At 38.0% G+C, this 14,568-nt stretch overlaps 1 protein-coding gene across 1 annotated transcript; it reads right to left on the reverse strand.

The window, feature by feature from the left end:
* Nucleotides 1-1,142: 1,142 nt before the first annotated feature.
* On the reverse strand, nt 1,143-14,563 carry GLYATL3 (glycine-N-acyltransferase like 3). Its single transcript, XM_032409258.1, has 5 exons — nt 14,486-14,563; nt 10,062-10,169; nt 8,953-9,079; nt 4,581-4,707; nt 1,143-1,557 (listed from the first exon to the last, which is right to left on the reverse strand). Exons 1-5 carry the CDS (start codon nt 14,561-14,563, stop codon nt 1,143-1,145), a joined length of 855 nt encoding a protein of 284 aa, XP_032265149.1.
* Nucleotides 14,564-14,568: the final 5 nt, after the last annotated feature.

A 14,568-nucleotide genomic window follows, 5' to 3' on the forward strand; every position in this document is an offset into this window, starting at 1 on the left:
TTACAAAAGGGATACATGATTTAGTGACAAAAAAATAGATTGAAATCAAAATGACAGCATTCTGGCTCAACGTCTAACAACTATTATCTATAGTATCTTGAAAAAGTCATTTATTTTCCCCGATCCTTAAATTTTTCATATGCAATGAAAGAATTAAAGTTTATTATCTTATCAGAATTCTGAGTTTATACATATGCATATATAAAATATGAAAGGAATGTATATATATTTGTGTATCTATGAAAACACATTTATATGTGCATCTGCATACCCACATTCACACTTATATATGTATCTTAGTTTCTTAGGAGAAAGCAGGTTACAAACAGGTGATAGGTAAGGTCTAGTCCTATGCTGACATCATCTGTTTTTAGCATTTAAAATGCCTGTATTTTCATTCCTCCATCCAAGACCACTGAGCAGTGGGAACTTTTTAGAAATGGCAGTTCTCAGGCCTCACCCCAGACTTACTGAATCAGGGATTGTGGGGAAGAGGTTCCACCATGTGTGTTGCAATCTGCCCTCCAGGTGATTCAGAAGTGCACTAAAATGTGAGAACCACTGCATTCGAACATTCCCAGGGAAGAACGATAGGCTAGAGTTGTAAGCAGAAGTGGAAAACCAGTAATTAAAGGGGGAAAAGCAGGATGGTCTACAGAGAACCTGGATCAGAAAGGGTAGGAAGAGTTTAGAGAGACATCGCAGCAGGCACAGGGGACTGTTATTTTTGGTAGTGGGGAGCTGGTGTGGCTGTGAAAACTCAGAGCAGAAGCCCAAGCAGCAATAAGAAAGTGGTAGCCACATGCTCACGTGTTAAGTCATTGTTCTCATGCAGTCATTTCTATAACTGGGCTGAGAACTGCTCGCTTTAGAACCTTTTTCCTGCAGCGGATCCCAAAGGAAGATAATTATCCTCTTCTCTGCAATTGCTGTCTCTGACCCCTGGTTATTTACTGTAGAACCCTGATGCAGTGAGAGTGAAGGCTTCTCAGGCTGATCCTACATGTCTTCTCCAGGCCCCTTTCAACCCGAGATTCTTCTGATTCCAGTTGGAATATTCCCCTCGTTGCCAGCTAAGGAGTGTATGTATGTTCAGGGAAAGGAAGAAAAATTCCTGGAGTTTCAATGCGCTAGAGGTAAACTTAGCCAGAGAAAGCTGCAGGGGTGAGAATAAGCCTATGAAAGCGACAAGGCAAGAACTCAGCGCGGACATTCTTCAGGAGGCTTATGGATGCCATGTTGTCATCCAGGACATTGCCCTGACAGGGGAATCCCCGGCTTCGCAACTTCCTGGCCAGTGTGAGGGCCACCAGCTGGCTATAACCTTTCCTGCGATGCTCTGGCAGGGTGTAGCCATGGCACATGGTGGCAAACTGGTCTGTGAGAGACCAAGAGACTGGGTTTCCCTTGTCATCACGGACACATACACTGGGGAAGCAAGAGATGAGTTTCGCAATGTAACGGAGACACTGTTCATTGCCGCCCCGTGACCAAGTCCTGTTGAGTAGATCAGCATCAGCAACACTCAGGTAAGTTAGTCGTGGGGAAGAACCCTTTCTAGAAGAAAACAACGTGAGAAGAAATGTGAACTCGGGGTCATGTGACTACAAACAGCTACTTCTCTTTTTGCACTGATTCAAACTGAGAAACAATCCCAGGGATGTACTTAGCCAATACCAAAATATTTTCAATGAATTAGAATCTATCACTTCCCACTTACGAACATCTTTCAGGGTTTCATTTCTGATAGGACAAAATACTCATTATATGAAATTTAAGTCTTTCCATCTAATTTTACTCCCATTACTTATTGCTTTCATATAGATTAGGGCAAATATTTCATTTTTCTGTAAAACAATTCTCAGACTTGCTCTTATTAAGTACTGAGTCTGTTGATACCCTCTCTGAAGCCTTGAACAAGTCCAGATTCTTGGGTCCCTAATCTTTTCCTTGGTTAAAAAAAAAAAAAAGTATTGGGTTAGAACTTCTATCTTTATGCATCCATGGCCAGAAAAGAAATACAAACTGCTTAACATTCTAGGCATATTATAGATGCTCAAGAAATTCTAGTCCTTCTAGACGTTCCCCTAAAAGGTCTGGAAAAAGTCTAAAGCTCATTGTATTGAGATAAAGACAAAGATAAGAATTGCTGCAATTTCTAAGAACTGAGATGGATTACTTAGTTGAAAACCTATGGTGCGGGTTTTGCTTCAGAATTTGCTTTCATTCTTGAAATTATCAATGTCATAAGACCATCCCTGGTGACTGCTAATGACATGCTTGCTACGATCTTTATAAAGTACAGTTTGTGTTTTTTTTTTGTATTAGTGGTTCTGCAGTGTTAGCTCACATTCTAGGCTTACTGTGGGTTCCGGCACTGGGCCAATAATCTAACCACCAAGCAGGGTAAAATAAATACAAGCAACAACTGTCTTGATAGAATTTTTAACTTAATTTTTGAAAATGAACTTTAAAACAAAGGCTGAGAAGCCCAAGGCAAAGAAGCCTCAAGCAGAAATGTCACTGCAAATAACACCGTTGCTAAGGCAAGTGTTTCAGGAGTAGTTAGATTAGTAACTATGACCTTATATCAAGGGCAGGGTATCCAAAATAAAGGGTATACAAATTTGGGTAGTGACTTAGATGTTAAAGGCAGTATCTTCCTATGCAGAAGGAAGCAATTTAAAGCAAAATCTGATTTTCAAAGACCTGACTGGGGTAGAGAGCAATTTTAAATAACATCTCAGGGATATGACAGTAAAAGACTGGGAAACTCTAAAACTCTAAAGGACACATAGCCTGGTTTCTTCAACAAAAAGTAATACAAGAAATAAAAAATATGAAAGGGGAACCTGTATGTCAAAAGAAACTCAAGAGAGTTATTAACCAATTGCAATGTGTGAACTTTATTTAGGTGCTTACTCAAAACCAACTGCTAAAAATATTATGCTAATTTAGGAAATGTAAGTACTGACTGGTTTAAGGAAATACTGTTAACAAAATTATAAGACATTCTGCAGCACAGATTTGATGCCACAGGCTTGAGGCCTCTATCTTTAGAAAAGCCTGCTTGCCAGGTTGGCATCTGGCAATTTGGATTTCTGCAGGGGTCCTGCCGTTCCCAGAACCGATATGAGGTTGGCACTTACCGCACCTACCTGTTTGTACAGGCAGTGTGGTTTATGATGAACACCTGCTTTCCCTCTTTGGGTCTAGAAAATTGGTATATGCTAGGCAGAGGGTGCCTCCAATAAAAAATCCCAAACATTTTGTCACAATTTATTGTTGGGGAAATTCAGCGTGTCCTGTGTGACTCCATTGGGGAGGACTCTGGGAAGCTTGTGCCTGGTTTTCTCTGGACTTAGCCAATGCACCTTTTTCTTTGCTGATTTTGCTTTATAGCCTGTATGTGTTGAGTTCTGTGGGTTCTTCTAGCCAATCAATGAGCCTGTGGGTGGTCCTAGGGACCCTGTATAGGAGTGATATTAGTACAGTGGTTTTTTTTTTTTTTTTTTAAGAATCCTTATCTTTTAGAAATATATATTAAGATATTTAAGAATAATGGGATAATGTCTGGGATATTTCCTTCAGAATAGTTAGTAGATACGGGTATGGATGAAACAAGATTAGCCATATATTGATGGGGGAGGTTCATTATTCTAGTCTCTCACTCAGCCTTTGTATGTGCTTGAAAATTTTAATAACTGAAAAAAATAAAATAAAATAAAAATGAAGTCCAGGTGCTTTATGTGACTTAAAGTGCCCATTCTTCTTTAGGTTTAGTTTTTTTTTGCTCAAAAATTCCTTCAACATATTCCATAGAAGAAAAATTAACATTCACTGAGGTGGGTACTTTTCAAGTATCATGTTTCATTTGTTTACAAAATTCATGTAAGAAAGATATTATAGGTTAATTTTCAAAAAAAGAAATTGATCAAGACTCAGAAAGATTAAGCAGAAAGGAAGGTAACTAGCAAATGCCAGAGCAAGGACTCCCCAGTAAGAAGAAAAGAAGAATGCAGATATACACTAATAAGTCTTTTGAAGATTGGATTCTGGAGTCAGAATCAGGAATTATTTCTTGGCTCTACAATTTATTCCTATGTGTTACTTCAACTTTGCTCAAAAAGGTAATTATACAGTACTTTATGGGGTTGTGGAAAGGGTTCAAGAGGCAATATATTTAAAACATTCAGTGCCTGGCATATAAGAGCTCCCTATAAGGTCAGTTATTTACCCTCATCCCTGAAACATGAAAAAACACTAACCACTTTGGGCTCAGACAACAGAGGTTATTTAGAATTATTTGGAGGAGGAGCATACCTAGGAATGATTTTTATGTGTATACTGTGAAAATATAGGACTCCTAAAAATAAGACGCTGATTTGATTTTGCAAGAAATTATGAGCAGTCAGGCGCAGCAGAAAAAAACACACACAGAACCCACAGACACATACGACTCTGTGACCCTACTCCAAGCTACCCAAATATTCCTTAATAATACTAAGTATTTCAGGTACTGCTATTTGTACTTCTGTATACTAAGTCCCATCCCACATGTAGAAACTTGGTCTACATACAGAGAATTGGTGTCCGGTAGAGCTGAATGAGGAGAAAATTGAACAGCCTTGAAGGAAGTTAACTTTATACCTAACTGCTTTGAGTTGGCAACAGCATTGGAAACATCACATAATTCACTCTGCAGCCCTGTATATGGAAATACATAATGAAAAATGTGGGTATTTTATTTGAAAGCACAAAAAGGAAATTTGTAGCAGTATTTTTGTACTAAGTATCATCAATGTCACCAGTTTGCCACCTTGTATTATCTTAACCTCTATATATTTATATATGAATTATTACAGCTACTCCTGGCCTGATTTTCAAACATTGTGTGGGATTTTCAAATCCCCATCATGTTGTTTCTCACAATCACAATCTTCCATGAACATTTCTGATGGGATTATCCCTTAGGAATTTGGAATTGCTTGTGGGATTTTCCTGATTTTTCTGACTTCTCAGACTGATCTTAAACTCCTTAAAGTAAGAGAAATTTTATAACTCTAAAAGTCTACAATCTACCATACAGCTGGAAGCATAAAAGAGCTCAGATTTATCTGGCATGGCATTCTGACTTAAAGAGTCTTCCAGCCTCTTGCCTAGATGCCCATTTCAGAAATATCAAGGTATAAATTTAGTGTTGGTGAGATTTATCCTAAACTTGACGCATTTAGATCCTGCTCATTCATCACAGCTATACTGTGTTATATATAAATCTTTATTCAGTTCTTGTATGTAAAGCACTGTGCTCGGCACTGCATCACCGTGAGACCCAAGCATGGTACGGTCTCTGATAGAGCTTGCCGCATGGCATGTTAGCTTCTGTTTAGTTAGAACTGACTTGCTCTGCTTCTCCAAAATCCTATCGGCTCTATCTTTTCCAGTCTGGGTCCTGATTAATTGAATCCTCTGGAAATTGACTTTCCCACTTCCATCCATATCTAAAAGCTTGTTTCCTCCTTCCAGTAAGTCACTTCCTCTTGAAGAATACATGAATACATGAATAGGAAGTCATGTTGAATAGAGTCTGATATCTGAGGCTTGGCTCCTTTCAGGGAGTGAAGTCTAAGAAAAGATAAGCAGGTCTTCAAGTTAACGCTATTAAAAAGTATAGATGCTGTGGCTAGAATCCCATATTATAATCCTAATTACATCAAAGTAATTCAAGAGACTATGAAAAAAAGAAAAAACAGCTCATGCTAACAAAGGGTATAGATGGTAGTTCAAACAAATTTTATTTTTCTTAAATTAGACTGAACTAATTCTTTCTAAAAGTCAGACTAACATTTCTTTAAAAAGGACTTTTTTAAAAAAAGATTTTATTTATTTGAGAGAGAGAGAGAGGGAGAGCATAAGCAGGCGGAGGGGCAGAGGGAGAGGAAGAAACAGACTCCCCACTGAGCAAGGAGCCTGATGTGGGACTCGATCTCAGGACCCCAAGATCATGACCTGAGCCAAAGACAGACACGCTTAACCGACTAAGCCACCCAGGTGCCCCTTAAAAAAACTTTTTAAATTATAAGATGTAGCAGAGAAAACTGCATAAAACAAATGCATAACCGGGGCGCCTGTTTGGCTCAGTCAGTTAAGCGTCTGTCTTCAGCTCAGGTCATGATCCCGGGGTCCTGGGATTGAGCCCCACATTGGGCTCTCCGCTCAGTAGGGAACCTGCTTCTCACTCTCCCTCTGGCTGCCGCTCCCCCTGTTTGTGCTCTGTCAAATAAATCAAATAATTAAAAAAAATGCATGACTTAATTATTACATATTTTAACTACTACTAAAGCCACAAAATAGAAATTTATTAAACATCTTCTATTTACCATTCTCCTAATCACAATTCCCTCACTCTCCACTAAAAATAACCACTATCATAATTTTTATGACAATCACATCCTTGTTTTATTATGCAAGTGTGAGTCCTTAAACATTATAGTCAGATTTTGTCCACTTTTTGTCTGGTGAATCTTTCAATCTACTGGTTTTCTTTCAATGCCTACCCTCCTTTTAAAAATTCTTTCCATTTATTTGTTAAAGAATCCAGTTTGCTGGGTAGAATTTCCATAGTTTGGATTTTGTGGGTGATAACTCCATGGTTTGTTGACCATGTCCTTCTGTCCCTTGTATAGATTACCATTTTTTTTTTTTTTTTTTTTTTAAAGATTTTATTTATTTATTTGACAGAGAGAGACACAGCGAGAGAGAGGGAACACAAGCAGGGGGAGTGGGAGAGGGAGAAGCAGGCTTCCCGCCGAGCAGGGAGCCCGATGCGGGGCTCGATCCCAGGACCCTGGGATCATGACCTGAGCCGAAGGCAGACACTTAATGACTGAGCCACCCAGGCACCCCTAGATTACCATTTTAACAAATGATTTTCTTCTTGCTCACAGAAGGAACTTTCACTAAAATTGTCCTACCTTTGTTCACTTTACCTCCTTAGAAAGGGAGGAGTTGCTAATTGCGTAAGACAGAACTCAGACCATTTATTGGACCACAGCTAATTGGACTATAGTACCAGCAAAGCAGGCTTCTGAAATTTTTAGGTTAGTGCTCATGTCAACAAGCTCTCTCATGTCCATGCAACCAGTAGTGAACAAAAGAGGCTGGCCCATCTGGATAGCTGTATACTTTTTCATTCCCTGTCCTCTCATGGCCAACGCAGAGTTTGGCTCTTCCTAGTGGGTTAGTGGGTTAACCCTGATTTAATATTGTTTATGGATGGCTCTTAGATTAAAAATGACAAAGGCTTCCCGTGCAGAGTGTGCTATTGCTCTGAATACCCAGCGCTGAAGTAGATCCATTGCCTAATTTTTAGTCTATCCAGGCAGCCCAACCAGTAGGTCTGTGGTGCAAGATAAAAGATTGGCCATTTTTATGGCAGTAGTTGGCTTTTGGAGTTGTTTATGATTTGGAGATCTTATGGGAATAACACTTTTTAGGTGCTCTGGTTAAAAAAAGTAAAGATACTCATGACTTCTTAAAAGCTATTCAATATTCCAAGGATATTATAGTTCTTACCAGAGAAGCCCATAGCCAAGCGGCCACATCAGAAGCCAAAGGTAATGCCTACAACTGATTACATGCTAAATAAGGGGTCTTTTCCACTCCAGCTATTTTAGGCACTATTAAGTCACATCTGTCCCCATCTAACTTCAGGAAGGATGACTGTGTCAATTTCAATGACTATGACTGACTCATGACTAACAACTCAGCCTGCTAGGGAAAAAAAATACTGGCAATTAGGGATGTTCTCTTCCTAATGATGGCTGCAGGTGATTTGAGGAGAGTAGGCCTCTAGCACCACAATCTATCCAATTATTGCCACGATTTTTCACACCAAGGAAGAGATACACTTATTTCCACATTAGAGTAATAACGGTGAGAAAATTTTCCTAGTTTGGCTAAGTGAGTGGTAGAACCATGTCTCACGTCTAACCAGCATAACTGGGGTAAATCTGTAAAAGTCAGAGACAGCTTAGAACTTCCACTATAACACCTTTGTGAGCATTTCCAAACGGATGTGATAAAACACCCCAAGTCTTTAGTTTATACATATGCATTAATCATCATTTGCCCGGAGGGGGCTTGTAGGAGGGCTTCAGCTGTTTGCTGCTGAAAAAAATTACCAGACTTTGTATTTCTAGCATGGGGGACCCTGCCTTCCTATCAAATGATCAAGGAACTCACTTTCAATGCAACAGTTAAAAATAGGAACTTCATTGACTTTATCACCCCCCCACCAATCATCACGAAAAGTTGAAAAAGTGATACACTGAAGCTGAAGTTTTCCATGCACACTATCAGAAACTCTTAATGTAATTCCGTCTTGGCCAAAAGTTCTTCCACTAGCATTGATAACCATGCAATTATCTCCTTGGATCTCAAATATACTCTTATCTCACTAAATCATGTCAGGATATCTGATGCAGATCAGTTAATTACCTCTTTCCAGAATCACCTGCTTCAGAAAGAAGAAAAGACCTACCTATTGGCTTATACTTAAGTTAGAGTCACTTTAAAAGTTTGTGACAAGAAATGATTAAGAGTAATAAAGAAAAATATGCTGTAATACTCACTGATATTACAATAACAGTGTGTGGGGGGGGATGTCACTTGAAAGCAGCCCTATTTATTTATTTATTTATTTATTTATTTATAAAAGCAGCCCAATTTAAATGGCCTCTACTTAACCCCAAAGGCCAAGCCTCATTAGGAGTAAAACAAGAGTTCTTACAAGACTGTAATACAAAAATTGTAACTATATAAGATGTATATATATGAATTTGTGCACTTGTGTATATATTATCATATATATGAATAGATATCATATCATATCTGATGTATATGACAAAAATGAGAAAAGAAGACTGCCTAGTGTCTTGCACTTCATCTCACCTTGTATTTGAAAAACTTGATCCCAGTTGATAACATCATGTTCTTCCAACAGCCGTTGGTAAGCCGTGACATCCTTGTAGAACACAGCATAGGCATTAGTATAATGGTCCAGGTTATCTGTCTCAGCCTGGGACAGAAGACATAATTGTAAAAACATAAATATATCCTCTAGGTAACTCAAATCCTAGATAGATTAGATACATTGGCTGCGTATGTCTAGATCATTCCCATTACCAAAATTTAGCCACCTATAAACAATGGCTAGATGGGAATGTGGCTAATATACTATAGTGAGGAAAGGAACAGAAATTTTGGAATGTTTGCTTGATTATTCTTCTGGTATTTGAGAAGTTTTAAGATATTTATTTCACATTTTTCTGGGATTTTATTTATTTATTAAAATGAAAAGGGTATAACTTAATGGAGCCACCTATAAGAATTAAATAGAATTCTCAGAACTTTCCTAATGTGGTCTGGGCAGCACATTTGATCATGTGAGCCTCTCTTTGTCCTCGTAGAATGGGGCAGATGTCATCCTTTTCAATCTTCTTATGTATTTACCCACATGACCAAAGTCATTGGTTACAAGGAATCATCAAACCAGAGGAAAAATGAGAATGCACAAGTATGTAAGTTTCATGCTTCTAGAGATTGTGAAACACTAAAGAAACAATTTTTTGAACACATTTAGACTAGTGGTTTTTCCATATGTCTGAAACTCCAAAGCCAGTCAAATTAGAAACTAATGGTGAAGGGCACGTGGATGGCTCAAGGATTAAGCCTCTGCCTTCGGCTCAGGTCATGATCCCAGGGTCCAGGGATGGAGCCCTATGTCAGGCTCCCTGCTCAGCAGGGAGTCTACTTCTCCCTCTGCCCCTTCCCCCTTGGCTTTCTCTCTTATGCTCTCTCTCTCTCTCAAATAAATAAAAATCTTTAAAAAAAAAAAAAAACGAATGGTGAAATATATAGCTTCTTAAGCTAATATATATGGCTGTGATGGTTATAATATCCCCTTTACCTAATCTTTTCTTTCTAGTTGATGCCAACTCTTGGGTTTTCACGGGGTGTTGTTTTGTTTTGTTTTGTTTTTCTGGCCTTTCAAATATTACCTCTTTCTGTCGCCGTGTGATAACAGCTTTGAAGTCTGGCCATGAATCCACTACCACTTCCTTTTGAAAGGGATTCCCACGATTCATGTTCATCACTGCTCCATAAACCTGAGCCAGAGAACCCAGAGAGGCAAGCCAATCACATTACTAACTCTTTCAGTTGCATATTACTGTGTTGTTTTTTTTTTTAAGATTGTATTTATTTATTTGACAGAGAGAGAGAGAGATCACAAGCAAGGGGGGATGCAGAGGGAGAGGGAGAAGCAGGCTCCCGGCTGAGCAAGGAGCCCGACACGGGGCTCAATCCCAAGACCCTGGGACCATGACCTGAGCCAAAGGCAGACACCCAACCAACTGAGCCACCCAGGTGCCCCTGCATATTACTGTTTTCACTTCTTCTTCTACTGTATAGTTGCGGCCATGAGAGGGGAAATTATATATATGCACATATATGCAACATGCACACATACAAAGTTTTCTCTTCTTATTTCATCACTGTACATGACAACTGGTAAAAAGTCTATGAAAGCCTATGAAAACTCTCCCCAAACTTAGGTTTTTACTGTACAACAGTGAGAGGTACCAAAACAGCAGGCTGACTAGATGGCACACAGCTCAATAATAAGTACTTACAGAATGAATCAGAATCTGATGTATGGATTTAGGGCTCATAATATCTTTTACAAGTTCCACAGATAATTTTGGCAACCAACTGCTTTTGAAGTTTATTAGACTCTCCAAAAATAACCTGTTTAATGCAACTACTCCTTCAACCATGAATTACAATTAAACATCACTGAGGGTAACCGCCCTCCCCCAAAAAGCCCTCTGCATTTCAGATTTGTTGGAACAAGGCTCTCTAAGCATTCCCTGAGGGTCGTAACTATGTCTTATTCATTATTATGTACACAAAGTCTGACGTAGTGGATCAACTGGTTGTTGACTAAACAATATTGAATATTAGAATTCTGATCTGTGGCCTTTCATATTTTTTTCTCTAGTAAGAATCAAAGATGCCTGCCCTATAAAACAACTTTCCTATGCTATGGGTGCTTATAGAGAAGAGAAAGTTGTGGTGGTAACAAGGAGAGCTGAGCTACAGGCTAGTGTTCTTAGCAGCATTTTCATAATAGATAGAAACTGAAAACAATCTAAGTGTCCATCAGCAGTGGGGAAAAAATGAATAAATTGTGGCATATTCACACTATGAATTACAAAACAGAAACTTAATGGTGAGCAAAAGAAGGTAGATACAAAAAGATATATTTTGTGATCCAATTGACATTATATCCAAAAACAGACAAAACCAAATTATGGCTTTAGATGTCAGGATAGTGGTTACTTTTGGGGAGCAGGGAGAGGTAATGACTGGAAAAGAGCATTGGTGGGCTGGGGATAAATTGTGTCTGAAGTAATGTTCTATCTTGATTGGAGTGCAGGTTATACAAATATCTGCTCTATGAAAATTCATTGAGCTGCATAATTATGTTATGTGCACTTTCTAGTATGTGTTATACTTCAATGAAAACCAATCAAATTTTAAGGGCATTGGAACCTACATTTTACCTCTTTTATCACATCTCGATTCAAATCACTCACCTCAATGCCTAGAACATTATTCAACTTTCTTCTCTCTTTCCCAATCTGGGACCTCATTCAAATCTTCTTATAGAATGTATCTTTCCAAATTTAGTCTGGCAAATACTAACGTGTGACATGGATCACACTTAGCGAAAATCCGAGAACTAAATTAATCTGAATGGGTCATGCTTGCTCTGTTTAATTATTAAATTTTGGGGCTGCCGATCTTACATATACATAGTCATAAGTTTATTAAAATGTTTATTCCCATGAAGAAACCATACAACCTTATTAAAAAATGGAGCTTAAATATGATTGGAATGTTGAGAACGTTAAAAGGAAAAAAAGTCCTTCAAATTCAGATTGTGAAAGAAAAAAAAAACATGACTTGTTTGTAAGAGTTTTGCAACCAACTGAAAGATTTGGCATTGGTTAAAGGCAACAAAACAAACTCTTTTAACAGCTATTTATTCAAAGGGTGAGTGTTGAGAGGAGATGGGAAGTAGCTAGGGGAAGTAAGGATGCTGGAGTTGGAGTTCGTGAAGGAAATTTGGAGGGATATTTAGTCACTGAAATACTAAGATGAGGTAGGTGGGGGGATGGTGAAATGGTGATGGGAATTAAGGGGTTCACTTGTTGTGATGAGGACTGGGTCATGTATGGAAGCACTGAATCACTAAATTGTACACCTGAAACTAGTATTATACTATATGTTAACTAACTGGCATTTAAATAAAAGCTTTAAAAAATGGGATTATAAAATACATAGCCATGCCTCCAAAAAAAATGGAGGAAATATGAACAACAAAACAATTTTTTCTTTATCTTTTTTATTCTCTAGAGGGCATAGTGTAACTGAAGAGGTATTTTGAAAAGTACGGTCAGAGAACCCAAGCCAGACATTATATAACAATGCAATAATTGAAGATAAAGAGACTCAAAGATAAAGAGACTCCATGTACAGAAAATGAGAAATTGAGAGTGCCAAGCTAAGCAGCTATTAAAGAGAAGATGATATGAGGAAGGCGTTGATTTGTGCCTACACGTTTCATTTCTTTAACTCTTACTTCAAGTGGTGTTATGAGAAGCAAACCTTTCCAAAAAAAAAAAAAAAACCCAAAAAACCACAACCATGCAGTTTGGAATCTGATAGCTTGGTTTTAAATCTGAACTCTAGCACTTAGATATGGGGAAGGGATTTAGTAACATCATGTGTAAAATTATAATGTAAATACCTGCCTATTTAGAGGTATTAATATTACAGAGGGATTAATAGGTTTTATAAAGCTCAAATGAGATAGTGTGAAAGGTACTTTAAAAAATGATACATACTATTCTGATCAACTCAATCTGAATTCAGAGATCCTTAAAAATAAGATTTGAACAGGTGAGGGTTAATAAGTAATTATTTTATAACACAGCCAGTGACCAATCAACAACAGTTTATTGAGTAATTATGGGCAAAACCCCATGGCAAACACTATGGGAGGTGTCAAAAAAAAAAAAAAAGAAAGAAAAATCAACATCTACACCTGGGTATCTGGTAGCTAAGTTGCTGTAGGAGAAGCAGTAGATATGAAATCAAAGGAACTGAGATTTAACTGATTCTTTACTTGCTTTAGCCTTTTTTGAACTCCAACTTAATCATTTCTAAAATGGGTTAATAGACATCTTACAAAGTTGTTGGAAGGATAAGATAAATTGAAATTATCTGTATGCTTAAGTACTATCCAAATATAATATTTATAATGTAAGAGCCCATCATTTGTCTTGATGATTGTAAGATCTTAGGTGACCCTGTGAAGGTCACCAAAACCTTTTTAGTTCTCTCCGGCAAAAGAGTGGGCCAAACATTTATTCACCAGAGTGTCCACATTCAAAATGGGAAATTTCGAGTCAGATTGTCCATTTGGTACTCTTTTAGCCATATGATCCCAAATTATCACACAGATTTTCCCTACAACACATAGTTTAAGCATGATCCATAAGGCCAGATGACTAGATTTAATCAACCCAGTACAGTGCTCTAGATCGCTTTTGTTAAAGTTTAGAGTAAATAAGGATTATCCAGGGTGTGTGCTAAAAATACAGGTCTCTGGTCTCCATCTTTAGAAATTATCTCTTCTGGGTTATTAGCAGTCACTCACATTTGCAGTCAAATGCTCTTACCACTGAGCTATACCCCCCGCCACTCACATTTGAAAATCACTGTTGTAGGGCTATCTCCTCTGTCAAGAATCTCAGCCCTCAAAGACAATTTCTTTGCATTTTGCATTTTTTTCTCCAAGTGCTTAAAATATTTTTAATCTCATATTTATTTGTAATCTTTGATTAATGTCCTCCTTCCACAGTAGCTCTGAGTTGTCCGCAGGCCCTCATGGACTTTGAGGAGACTTCGACAGAGGCTTAATGACCAACATAGCCATTGAAAAAAACTTCAAAAATAAAGATGTTGAAATAGTCAGAAAAATTTTATAACGACTCCTGGACCTCAGCTCCATTGTGAACCTAGGTTATGTTCTTATGAGCAATGCTACTTAATCCATACTTTCTGCCATTAAAAATGTTTAAAACTTGAGTTTACCTTAGAAATGATCTAGTCCATCACCTCCTAAATTTTCCTAGAAGTCATCTAGAATGACTGCCAAAAAAATAATTATCACAGCTGTATCTATGATGCATGGAATCAGTCTCCAGCAGGAGGGGGCTGGGAAACTAAGTTTAATAAGTTTAATAACAGAGTCCTGACATCAGAAAAACTTGGGGAACAGCCACCAAGTCTGACATTATTTCACAGATTAATAAAATAAAGGAATAAAAGAAAGCTCCTAAATGTAGAATACCTTGAGTGATTCAGGGAAGTGGCTCTTCAGCATTTTTTCCAGGATCAGTAATTTGGTAGAACAGTTGAGCACCAGCATCTTCT

The sequence above is a fragment of the Phoca vitulina genome, unplaced genomic scaffold (genome assembly GCF_004348235.1).
Source record: "Phoca vitulina isolate PV1807 unplaced genomic scaffold, GSC_HSeal_1.0 scaffold11, whole genome shotgun sequence".
Classification (NCBI taxonomy): Eukaryota; Metazoa; Chordata; class Mammalia; order Carnivora; family Phocidae; genus Phoca; species Phoca vitulina.

Bases quoted from the DNA above. Each gene is read 5' to 3' on its own strand.
- GLYATL3 (XM_032409258.1), bottom strand. From the start codon at position 14,563: ATGCTGGTGCTCAACTGTTCTACCAAATTACTGATCCTGGAAAAAATG. The intron at 10,170-14,485 runs GTATTCTACATT...TCTCTGGCTCAG, and splicing joins ACTTCCCTGAATCACTCAAG to GTTTATGGAGCAGTGATGAA. The intron at 9,080-10,061 runs GTAATATTTGAA...CTTCTGTCCCAG, and splicing joins TCACACGGCGACAGAAAGAG to GCTGAGACAGATAACCTGGA.